The 13,004-nt window shown below is 40.9% G+C and overlaps 1 protein-coding gene across 1 annotated transcript in view; it reads left to right on the forward strand.

Annotated features, from left to right (window-relative positions):
- Positions 1–13,004, forward strand: part of Ptpn14 (protein tyrosine phosphatase non-receptor type 14) — a 170,851-nt gene that overhangs the window by 150,137 nt on the left and 7,710 nt on the right. Inside the window, exons 14-17 of the mRNA XM_047521103.1 lie at positions 3,048–3,191; positions 4,618–4,836; positions 7,857–7,985; positions 10,496–10,730. Coding sequence (XP_047377059.1) covers positions 3,048–3,191; positions 4,618–4,836; positions 7,857–7,985; positions 10,496–10,730 — 727 coding nt within the window. The remainder of the gene's footprint in view (positions 1–3,047; positions 3,192–4,617; positions 4,837–7,856; positions 7,986–10,495; positions 10,731–13,004) is intronic.

Here is a 13,004-nt window from a genome sequence, read left to right on the forward strand (position 1 = left end):
TGAAGAGAACAATCAAGGACCAAAGTTTTAAGGAAGCCAAGTTGCTGGGTTCAGAAAGCTAATCTGTAGCCAGTTTGTGACTTTAGAAAATCCTTAAGGACACAGTCGACCTTGCCATTTTGGCCAACAGTAGAGCAGTACTACTAGTTCAGTACAGGCATAACTTTTTCCACTTTTTGCAAACCACGAGGGAAATGATGAAGGCCATACCTCCACCTCTGGCAAAGAAAACCTCTGCCTGGAGATGGAGTGAAATGTGGGGTGGGTGCCTTGCGGGGAGATTGTTCCTAGCTTGGAAAAAAGTAATTGATTGTTATAAAGATATTTTTCAACACTTCTTGGCCCCAGGCCTCTTAAAAGCAGTGTTAGCATCAAGAATCTATCAGTCTAAGCATTCAGCTTAGCTGTTTCTCCTGCCAAGTTGATACTTAATGATGTCCACATGGTCCTGTAACCTCATTTGGGTTATATTCTTCCTCTTCTCGTTACCCATATTAAACAAATAGCCTGTAGCCAAATCACTGCACAGGTCCCTGATTTCCCCAGCATCTTGTATTATCACAAAGGAGCAAGGGGCATCCTGCTGTTCTTTCCCATATGCTATTTCATTCCAACCAGGTGGATAATAGCAACTAGCAAATTTCACTCATTAACTTTTAGTTTAATAACATAATAACCCCATGTCACTTCATTTTCCCTGTTGATTATTTTCCCCAAATCTCATAAACCTGGGAGCTCAAGGACTGCCACCCTCAGCGAGAGTCCTGATCTTAGAGGAGAATTGGGAGTCTTCACTGAGCCAGGAGGCCAGGCAGGGGAGATGAAGATGATGCCAAGATGGAGAGAAAATAGCTCTAGAGTCTCACACCCTGGCCTGAGCAGCATCCCTTCCATCTCAGATACTCTCTGCTGTCCTCACCATGGGCAGCTTTTGCCAGCTTGGTGGGAATGGATGAGAGAGAAGGCTGCCCCAGCCATCTAGGGCCCTCTAGATAAGAAAACAATGAGAAACTTAAGGCAGATAGAAGCTGGGGTGGAGGGGGAGGACAGGTATGGTGGGAATTTTCCCTCTGGGCAGCTTTCCGTGTTCTGGAGCCACTTGTCTGTTTGATGGATGGTTTGGGCCTGCCACCTGCTGGGCTCCTGCTTGCTCCTAGTGCAACCTGGAAGACATTTCATTGCTTCCAGCTCCTGACCAGAAGTCAGATCTAGAGAAGAGGAGAAGCCAGATGAGTTCTTCAAGTTGTTCGTTTTTTTCTTTTTCTTTTTCTTTTTCTTTCTTTCTTTTTTTTTTTTTTTTTTTTGTCTCTGGTGAAAACCTAACAGGATTAGTGAGGGGAAGCCAAGAGATGTGGTTTGATGTACCACTGGGGTTTCAGTTCTCACCCAGTATGTAATCCTTTTCCAAGAAAGACAAGTGAGGGCCACCTTATAGGGCAGGGGGAAGATAGCAGGAAGACCCCAGGGAGGTTTTACCAGAATTATTGCTTTCTTAAGCTTTGAAACAGTCCAACTAAAAGAGGTGACATAAGCAAAATCATCTTCCACAAAACTAAACTAAAAAAGCAAACTAATGAAGAACCCAGAACTTCAAAATAATTCCAAGAGGGTGCCCAGAATTTAGAAACCAAGGCTATTCTTAAGAGTTTCTTCAAGCCAAAGTCTATGACTGCTTTTCACAGTTCTCAGTTAACCCTCCTCTCAGATACCCCTTTGGCTTGTTTACTGGGTCAGACTGTCACAGGAACAGGTGTCCCATTGGCAACTTGACTCACAAAGGCCTCATTCTGATTGTAGGTGAACTGTAGTGCCAGTGAGACACATATTAGGTAATTATGCAATCTCCTCCCCCCACGTACAGTAATCCACTAATCCTGTGCACTGGAGGGTACCGTGGATTCATTGAGACACCGCCCTGGCGAGTAAATTTATAAACAGCAGAATAAAAAAAAAAGAGTCTCTAAAGGCTTGAGAAGAAACCAGGGGTAAGATGACCCCTTCATCTGTGGCGGTCACATGAGTCTGCAAATTGTTTTTGCTTTGGTTTCAATCAAAATCTTCAACTCTGTCAACTCACCCGTTTCTATGCTTAATGAAGCCCCTCTGTTCTTTCCTAGCATCTAAGACAAAATTACTTTTAGAAAATGGGCTAGTAGGTTGTCTGAAGTGAGTAAAAACAGGTTTTTCATATCTCACTGTCAGTTTCAAAGATATGAGGAAGCTTGAAAGTAAACTGAGCCCTGACTGAACCAGGTTCAGGCTGCTGGTGTCACCTGGTGAGGACAGAGTGACTGTTGAAAAACCGCAAGTGAGGGCCAGGAAGAAATGTCAACTTCCCCTGAGTGAGTCTGCTCAGCTGTCATCCATGTTCTCCCCAAAGTTAGTCATATCTAATGATGTCCCACCATCTCCCCTGGGTGGAGTCCAAAGGTCAGTACCCGTGGATCATCTTAGGTCGTCTCAACCTGATTAGTGTTGTGACTTTGCTAAACTGTATTAGCTCTTATTTCTGGGGCTGACACCAGTAGGTGCCCCAAGAGCACCTATTAAATATGAAATTCACATCCTTGGTCTGAACCCCTCAGAATAAAAACCTAGCAAGATTTTCTTGTACCATTTACATACCTGGAAATCCTCATCAACATGACTGTCTTCCAAGTTTTATACCACTCAGTCTGTGCAAGGCCCACGTTGCAGTTGGATCAGATTATTCATGTAACTGTCTCCCTTTAGCACTTTGCTTCTAAAGTGTATTGTTCATACCCTTGTTTTTTTGTGTGTGTGTGAGCCCTGTGGCCTGGTGTATTTGTTAGTCATTTATTTATCTACTGAATTAATTAATTAAAAATAAAAGCACAAGAGTCCTGTAGAAACTGGCTTCCTTGGGCACAGTGGGAAGAATGGGAGGGCCATGTTTGACTTTGCCCTACTAAGGGTGAGTGTCTGCATTCCTTGGCTAGGGAGTTACAGATTTGGGAAGATTAAAACACATTCCAGCCTTCTACTGGTCTTATAAACAATGAGAACATGCCTTTTCTTGCTGTAAGAATCTAGAGAAGCAGAAGATGGCAGGCCTGGAGGCACAGAAGAGGCCACTGATGTTGGCAGCATTGAACGGGCTCTCAGTGGCTCGGGTCTCAGGGCGGGAAGAGAGTCGACATGATGCCACCCGAGTTCCCATGGATGAGAGGGTAAGTGCCTGGCTTGTCAGGTGCGTGATTCATTCTCTGTAGTCTTAAGATCCCAAAGCTCTCTCCTTGCCCAAACATGCCAACTCTATTTGAAGAATAAATGCTTCAATTTGAGATTAGGAAGATCTGGTGAATGCCGTATTAAATCGATCCTTCCCAGCACCTAATGCTTCTTCCTTCTGGTCTTCCTGCTTTATCATGTTGGTGTATCACTGCTGGCTGAAAAGATCAGCCCCTAACAAGCTGTATGACCTTGATCAAGCCACTCAGTTTCTTTTGACATATTTTCCTTTTTGTGAGAAGAGAAAGTGAAACAATGTCTATAGCTATTTCTCTGATTTTTGTGAATAATTACCATTTCTTAGGAAGAGATTCTTTTATCCAAGGTTTATAAGATTCTTTTATTTTTGGAAGGTACTCTGCTTTAATTGAAATTAACTGATTTTAAATACTATCTAAAAATAAATTTTTAAGAGTACTTTTAGAGTAATACATAGTCTGGTGTGTGACCAGACTATTCAGTAGAGACAAATTGACAGATACAATTAATCAGCACAGATATTTTTAATCAAATGAATTTTTTTTTTAATTAAGAACTTGTGGTAAGAGGTACATAATTGAATTTATCAGTTTAACCATTTTAAATGTACTTTTCTGTGCCATTATATGCTGTTACTCTGTATGGTGATGAAATGAAGCTGATTTATAGTTGTTAGGTTAATGCATTGTGAGAACTTGGGTTTTGAAAAGCAGAAATTGGTTGCATGACAGTGTTTCTCAGGTGATGAAAGGTTTTCTGCAGTTCCTGAAGTTGTCAGAAGGTTAAGGAATGGGCTATATAAATTTAATAGAGTGCTGGTACCATTAGGGTGTCAGATTCCTGCCAGTATATGTTTGTTATTAGAATGTTTTTGGGCCAGAAGAAACTCTGGAAAGATCATTTCATCCAATTAATACCACATTATTATAACTAGTAGTTTGGCCAGGGAGGGAAAAGAGGTGTGGGGGGGTACCTAATTCTAATTCTCCGAGAAATACAACTGTAGATCAGTATCGTCTTAAAGTTTAACTCAGAAAAACATCTGTGTCAGTGGAGAACCGGATGTTTGGATAATTAAGACTAACCATCTCCTTATCATTAGAACTTTAGTAGGTGTTAATAACCTAAGTATTGATATTGAATTTCAACTCTAGCCAGTTCTTACAGATTTGTTCAGTTTATAGCATGAGAAAGAAAGCAAATGCTTATCAGACAAGAGGACCTAGTAATATGGTTAAAAATGAGACCCACTGATCAAGTGCCGATTGAGTTCTATGTCTTGGGTCCCTTAACACAATCACGGCAAATATTGGAAGAACTCTGGTGGTTTTATAGGAGATTTGGGGCAAGGTAATTCAGAGAACCGAGGATTAATTTCTATTGCAGTTCAGAACCCTGAAGAAGAAGCTAGAAGAGGGAATGGTGTTCACAGAGTATGAGCAAATCCCAAAGAAAAAGGCCAATGGTATTTTCAGCACCGCGGCTCTGCCAGAAAATGCTGAGCGCAGCCGAATCCGTGAAGTTGTCCCTTATGAGGAGAATCGGGTGGAGCTGATACCAACCAAAGAGAACAACACCGGCTACATCAATGCCTCCCATATCAAGGTGAGAGGGGATACGCAGGATCACTGGGTCAGGGGGGACACTGCAGGAAGAAAAATACTTGGGCTGAAAATGCACTTTCTGACTTTTCTCCCCAGTCCCCTCGGGAGTGCTGATGAACTCCCATGCTTTTCTTAGTCAACTGGAAAGGATACCTGTCGCAGGGAGAAGGAAGAGGAGCAGCCTCAGCAAAATCTTAGGGCAGCTATTTCTGAGGCTGGTTTATCACAGAGGAATTTTTTCATCTCTATGTGCACCATAAATACCCTTCTTAAAGTCATGGGGGAAAATGAGGGTTGTCCTTGTCAGTTTGTAATTAACAGGTGACAGAGAAGTTGGGAATCACAGGTGTTACTGTCATTGAAGCTTATATCCTGTTCAGTAGCAACAGAAACTGTCATTTCTCCCTTGCAGTACGTTTTAGAGCTGAAGTCCCAGTTTTGCATGATATTTGAAAGAGTGGATTACTTTATACGAAAGTGATAAAAATGTGGTTGATATTGAATCTTGCAAGATTTGCCACATTAGTCAAGGAATTGGTGTTACATTTTTATTAATATTTCAAATACTTCCAACCTTCATATCTCAGTAATTCATAGCTAATAAACCCCAGTTAGAATTTAGAGTTAGGGATACACATGTACCTATGGTTAAATATTTCCTAAGTACCCAGCACCCCAAAAAAAAATATTTCCTAAGTAGTTTACTTCCCCAGTGTTCCTAATATTTACAGCATATTTTCTCTGAACTCTGAAGTGGGTAAATTTGTTCATGTACTAATGTTAAGTCATTACAGGAAGTTTTTAAACAGCACAAAGTTCACCTCAGGAGTCCATTATGATCGAAAGTCTCAGAAACATGTTTCTGGCCTTGTCCAGAATTACCTTTTTTTTTTTTTTTTTTAAAGATACTTTTCAACCATAGCAGAATTATCTTGAAGTTCCTTTGAGCCCCTTAAGTATAGGTAGATATCTGGCTTGTCTGTCTGCTGAGTGCATGCAACCTATGATTGGATATAGTGCTCTGGGGCACAAAGTATAGATTATCATGTATTTTTTTTTTTAAGTATTAGAAAGTACTGTTGAAAGAAATAACAAAAAAGCAATCATCATATATCACATTGGCATTTTTGCCTTTATTTTGAGAATGAACCCCAGGAAATTCAAGTAACTGATGATGGGCTTTGTTTAGATTATGAAATAATGACCAGAATAATGTAGTCAAAGATGCAGATGATACAGCTGCTTCTTGATAGAGTGTCTATTAAAATCTTACAAGCAATATTCTTCTGTCCTCTTCCTTTGGCCAAATCTCTTCCACCATTTTCCATCTGCTCTCTGGGAAAAAAAAAAAAAAAAAAACAAAACTGTCACTCTGTGTAAATGATGCCCATCGGGTATTGTTAACCACAATGCCTTCCCTTCCCCAGTGTTCTCTGAGGCCCACATTTCATCTTCGAAACAGGGTAGACATGGGTGCATTTAATAGACCCACAGAGCTTGCAAGAACTTGCCCTTGTGTTTTTGGAACAGAGTTGTATATTTTGCCAATGTTTTCTCTCCTGGGTTCCAAGCAGCTGTTAACACAGAACAGAGATTTATTTGCTCCAGAGGTGGAATCACATCTGTGAAATCTACCTCGGTAGCACTGGTTGTTGTGTTTTTAACACAGTTTTTAATAGCCTCCTGTCAATTCTTGGAGTATGCCGCAAGGCCCCAGGCAGCAGCATTCTCTGCAAATATTTATGGTTCTATATGTTGGGTGCCAGGGAGGCTAATGTTTAAAATCACAATTCAGATAAACCAAACTCCTAGCCAGTGAATATGTCAATGTTATCTCCCACCAGTACTTGGAAAATGGATTTTTCTTGCCAGCTTTGACCTAAACATGTCTTGTGTAATGAGACAGTAACTGACACTGTTTTTGTTTGAATCAAGTTATTATATAGTTACATAAAATAAATGAAGGGGAAAAGTTCCAGACAATGATCACTTCATTGCTCCTAGAACTCTCTAGAGGTTTACATTGCATGAATGGCGAGGAGACCTATCTTTGCATTAGCAAGGCACAAGAATGGAAGGGGGAGCTGAAAGAATTCCTCCATAGGTTACTATTTCACCTTGATAGCTTGACTTTCAATGCTTTGGCCTCAATATATGATTTTCTGCAGCTGGTATTTATAGCTGCAGAATTATCCTCCCACAATCATCTTGAGCTGGTAATAATTTTATTATCCAAAATCATCTCATGACTCCATAGTTCAGTTGGATGCTATGGTGCTGCACACAGTGGAGCTATCAATAATATATGTACCAATCACGAGTGTGCTCATAACATCTCTGCCGTACGTGGCACTGCAGAACTGTGTTAACAGGAGAGTTTGTGACATGCTTCACATCAAGTCAGCAGAAGAAAGATATTACTCCAGAGAGATGTTATTTGATGGGAAACTTTTTTTTTTTTTCTTAAGTCTTTAAGAGGATGTCACAGAACACTTTTTCAAATGGTGAGTCAACCCAGTAAGGAGTTATGGAACTGATTTCATGGGCAGTCAGTTTTTTGTGTACATCTATGGGTATATCCGTGTTTTAATGAAATCAATTAAAATATAGAAAACAAAATATCAGAGTACCTTGTACAGAGTAAGCAAAACTATCATTTCTGTTACAAGTAAATCCTGTTAAGTTATATGTATATATGTCATACACTATTGTATGTATACCTATATGTGGGCATGTATGTGTGTATGTATATATTTTAATGTGTACAAGTTTGCACATACCGTGAGTTGCAGACCATCCCCCCCCAAAAAATTGAGTAAATATATTTTGTTTGGTAAAAAGCTGTTTTCATGTGAGAATGTATCACTAGCTATTTATGATCGCATGTTTTTGAGAGTTGCACTAACCCCTTTAGTCCAAAAATGATTACCCAAGGCAGAAGGTGGTTACAAATGGACAGGGGTGAGCAGATGACAATCCTGGACTTGGGGTTCATTTACCGATGCTTTCCTTGGTTTGCAGGTGGTGGTTGGTGGGGCAGAATGGCACTACATAGCAACTCAGGGGCCCCTGCCACACACATGCCATGACTTTTGGCAGATGGTGTGGGAGCAGGGAGTGAACGTGATTGCCATGGTCACTGCAGAAGAGGTAAGGGAACGCCCCCTCTCCCAGCATCCTTTTTCTGCTGGGGTGGGTGGCCAGAGGATGGGCCTGGTGCCAGGGATTTGCTGCCCATCTTCCTTCCTGCAGCTCTGCTTCTCTGCCGATCCTTCTCCCTTCGGCGTGTGTCTTTCCTCTCCTTACTTCCACGTGGATTCTCCCCCTGAAAGTTAATTTGATGTACGTTCTTTTCTCCTGTTCCCATTTGGTTTGAACTTTTTCCTGTGGTTTGCTATACACTAATTTAGAAACGACCAAACTTTGGTTCAACCAGCTGACTTTGAGTGCCAAACAAAGCAGTGATCTTTCCACCGGAATTTGAGAACTTCAGCCGCTCTGGATAAAGGGACATACATTCCAAGCCCCAGGCATGGTCAGCCCCACGTGCCCTCCTGCTTATCAGCTGGAAAGAGACCAGAGCTATCGTTCCCGGAGAGGTCTCTATTCTTTGGAAAGAGAAAAAAAAATTTTTTTCTTTGCCAAGTCAAATATAACTTTCCTGTTGTAGCTAGAGAACTCTGTGATACAGACTGGCATGTCCCACCCTCCAATCCTATCTACTTTGTCTCTCTGCCTTTGGGGGAAGGAGCATGGTGGTTTTTCTCTTGTCATGGTCTCAAAAAAATTTAACCACCCTTTTTTTGTACTTTTCATGATATTCCAACTTGTTTTTGAACTCATTTAAGGAACCAACTTCAGGCATATTTACCAATATTCATGGTGTCTCAATACCCCTTTTTAACTGTTAGGAGCAAAGAAAATTGCAAGAGGAAGTCATGTCTTCTCCCCTGTCTGTTTTGGGCAGTTGCTTTCAGGAACAGCCTGTTGAAAGACAGGAGAAGAGGATTTCAAGCTCTTTCAAGTGGGGTGCACTTCCTGACCAGACCTTTTCGTTGACTTTCCCACCAAGAAACTGAAGTCATCTTAATATGTCTAGACTAGATTCCTCCCTTGATCGAATCCATCCCTGCAAGGATTTACATTCAACTGAATTTACATTCAGTTGAATGTGAAGTGCCAACTGTGCCAACCCCAGGTCATATGGTGAATGAGACAGGCACTGTCCCTGTTCCCATGGAATGTATTTCCTAGTGGGAGGGACAGTAAAAATGTGAACTGATGAAGTTAAATTCACATAATAGTAAGTGCCACAGTGAAAAAATCAAGGGAGTGTGAAGGAAGGTGACCAGGAGCAGCTTTAGGTTAGATGGGCAACCAAGGCCCCTCAGAGGCATTGGCATTTGAGCTGAGACCTGAGTGACAAGAAGGATCATCCAGGGACTTAGCAACCCAGAACAGACTAAGGCACACTCAGTAGAAATGTAAATTCAAGATCTCAAGTAAGCCCATTTTTGTAGGATTGGTAAATGGAAGAGGTAGGTATGCTTCAAAGACTCAGTTAAACTCAGTGACTCCAGACAAGATGACTTCCGTCCCTCAAAGATGTGTCCCTTTTCAAAAGGGCTGGCCATCAGGCTTCCTCCAAATAGCCAGCAGGGTTTCCAGGACCCATCCCTGCCACAGATAGCTCTGTCTCTTCTGGGTGCCTTCTTTTCCCCACCCAGCCCCTGTCCTAGATTTCCTCAGGAACCACCAACCCCTCCATGGTTTTTGTCTGACTAGCGATTGCAAAACTGTACATACCTTAAAACTAGACCTTTTGTAAATGGTTGCCAGTGCATAGCTTCAGAAAAGATAATAAACATCAGAAAGAATGACAGTGTAACCAGATGTTCTCTTTTTGTAGGTTGAACTAAAACAAATTGGTTAGAGTTTGAGGGGGGAAAAAGTGAGATTGACAACAGAGGATAGAGACAGTACCAGTAGTCAGTGTGGTGTGACAGAAGGAACCCTGGACTATACTCCGGAATGAGAAGCATGGCTTAGATGAATAGAATCTGTTGCTCTTCTACTAAAATCCTTTAGATGGCTTCCCATCATCCATGGAGTGAAATCCAAGCTCCCTGCCATGGACTATGGGGTCTCTCCAACCTCCTCTCTTATCATAGCCCTCTCACTTGCTGTGCCACAGCTTCCCTGAAGACCTCTCTCTCTCCAACACACCAAACTTATTCCCCTCTGAACTTTGAAGTTTTCCATTGTAATCTTATTATTGACCTGACCTCCAATGTAAAGGATTTGCCCTGTAATAGACATTGCCCAGTGCCTCAAGTGAGTTAGTGATTTAGAAACTGTTTCCAGTTTCCAGTTTTTCAGATTAAGAGGTTAGACCGGGCTATGCCTGTAATCCTAGCAACTTGGGAGGCTGAGGCAGGAGGATCATAAGTTCAAAGCCAGCCTCAGCAACTTAGCGAGCCCCAAGCAATTCAGGGAGACCCTGTCTCTAATATAAAAATACAAAAAGTGCTGGGGATGTGGCTCAGTGCTTAAAAGTCCCTGGGTTCAATCCCCAATACAAAATAAAAAATAAAAAATAAAGATTAAGAGGATAGGAGTTTCTCCTGACTTACTTCCAATTTTGCTTTTGTGTGATTCAGGAAGGTGGACGAACCAAAAGCCATCGATATTGGCCCAAACTGGGTTCCAAGCACAGCTCAGCCACCTATGGCAAGTTCAAGGTCACCACAAAGTTCAGAACAGATTCTGGTTGCTATGCAACCACAGGCTTGAAGGTCAAGCACCTTTTGTCTGGGCAGGAAAGGACGGTGTGGCATTTGCAATATACTGACTGGCCAGATCACGGCTGCCCAGAGGATGTCCAAGGATTTCTGTGTAAGTCTTTTTTCTGTCTGTGTTTTAGCAATCTGGGTTTTGCCAACTGCATCAGTGGTTTATCAGAATGAGAGGATGCTTTCTCTTAAGTGACAAAAGTATGATAACATTACAGTGTTTGTCACAGCAGTACTAAGTCTATCAAAGAATAATAATATGTGTCACTTCTTCTGTATACCTATTATGCAAGTAAGCTAAGACTGTGATAAACTAGTTCTCCATTGATTTAGGCCTTTAGCTACCTATTCATCAATAACTGTTCTGGTGTGTGCCACAATGTTGAATATATAATGGTAAGTGAAATAAACCAGACACAAAAGGACAAATGTTGTATGATTCCACTACATAAAGTACCTAGAATAGGCAAATCTGAAGAGACAGAGGATCTGGGGAGAAGGGAAAATGGGCAATTACTGTTTCATGTGCACAAAATTTCTCTTTGGGATAATGAAAAGTTCTGGAAATGGATAGTAATGATGTTTGCACAACATTGCAAGTATACTTAATGGCACTGAATGGTACTCTTAAAAATGGTTACAATGGCAAATTTTATGTTGTGTCTATTCACTACAAAAAAAAAAAAATGCCACAGAGAAATCACTGAAAAATAATTTATTTTTCTTTCTCACGAAGGCTTGTGTTTCACCAGCCTTATATTTCTGTATAGCAGCACATCTCCATGGGTACTTTGTCCCACTTGTGAATGAGAGATACTAAGAAGTCTTGGAATCAACTTGGAGTTTTCCAAACTGAAATGTGCTTAAAAGACTACCTCATTCATTTATTTTCAGGATATGTTATATTTTATAAACAAATTCACCAGAGTATATGCAGTAATTCATTTGAAAGACTAAAATCTGGATGGGTACCCACTATGTGCCAGCCTTTGGATCAAGCTCTGGGGACACAGTGATGAAACTAGGCTCCCAATCTTTGCTTTAAGGATATTCCTAGTCCAGCTGAAAAGACAGGCCAGTATCTACAGTGCAGGGCCCAGGTCCAATGCTGCCATCTGCTTTTCACAGTGACTACATTGTCCCCTTCCCTTTCCACATGGTCCTAAATGTCCTGCACGTGTGGAGAAACCCTATTCTTTACTTCTGCAGCTAGGGAAGAGGTAGATTTCTCCCTGCTATGTTGTCTTTTCCAGCTATGGGAGACCAGCAACCACAAAGGGCCCATCCTCCAGATGTTGGGCAATGTCAAAACCTTGATTTTTATCTTCACAGTATTAGAATGGAATGTAGGGCTGTGTGAGGGGAGGAGGAGGAAGAAAGAGAGAGAATGGGCTTTTAAGTCCTAAAAATAACCAATTTACAAGTTCTATCTGAAAGACTGTGATACATATTTACCCATTGGTACAAGGATTTCATTTGCCTTGGAAGTGGTGATGGTCCTTGAGGGATTGGGCACTGAAATTAGAAATTAGAAAAATGACTAGAGTCTGTGGATCAAGGCTTGCTCAAGCAAGTTAGTAATTTGCCAGGGGCTAGATGGGTAGTTAGTTATGCATCAATAAGGAGGGTAGTGACTTTGCAGAACCTTCTTTCTACCTATCAAGGTTTATTCCTTTCATATAATCTTTCGCTAATGGACTTTTAAAATTTTGTCCAAAAAACAGAAAAATAGATGGGTTTGATGATTGACTAACAACTCTGGTAAAACATTAGGTTTATACAATGAGGTCGTAAATGTGATCAAATCTTTTAAATCAGAGCCAACTTAGGAAAGTCAACCTAAATTTTTTAAAAGATGTAAATTGATTTTTAAGTTATGTTTCAAAGAAACTCAAAACAAGTAAGCAGTTCACTGTCTTAGAAATGTTGGCTCTCTGTTTTATCTAGTTTTTAAGGATTCTTGCCCAGGTTTAAGTTAGATTACCTAGATACAGAGTACCTAAGCCAAATTGTCTCCCACTCTTCAGACGTTTTCATTCAGTTACTACTTCAGGAACTTTATTACTATGATAAAAGAAGCATCCATTTGAATCCACTTTCTCTGCATTTTATGAAAAACTTTTAAGGAGTAGCATCTGCTGTATCACCCAACATTCCTCTTATTTTTCTTCACTTACTTTTATTTGTCTTTTATTTGGACATAGGGTTTCTCAAAGTTGCCAAGACTGGCCTTGAATTGGCAATGGTCCTGCCTGTCTCCATCTCCTAAGTAGCTGTTTTTTGATTTAGGTCAAAAAGAGCTCTATCTCTTATCTATGACCCTTTTGTCAAGACAGAAACTTGGTGACCTGATATATTTTCCCCTTGCAGAAAAATT

This window comes from Sciurus carolinensis, chromosome 12, assembly GCF_902686445.1.
Source record: "Sciurus carolinensis chromosome 12, mSciCar1.2, whole genome shotgun sequence".
In the NCBI taxonomy this organism is placed as follows: Eukaryota; Metazoa; Chordata; class Mammalia; order Rodentia; family Sciuridae; genus Sciurus; species Sciurus carolinensis.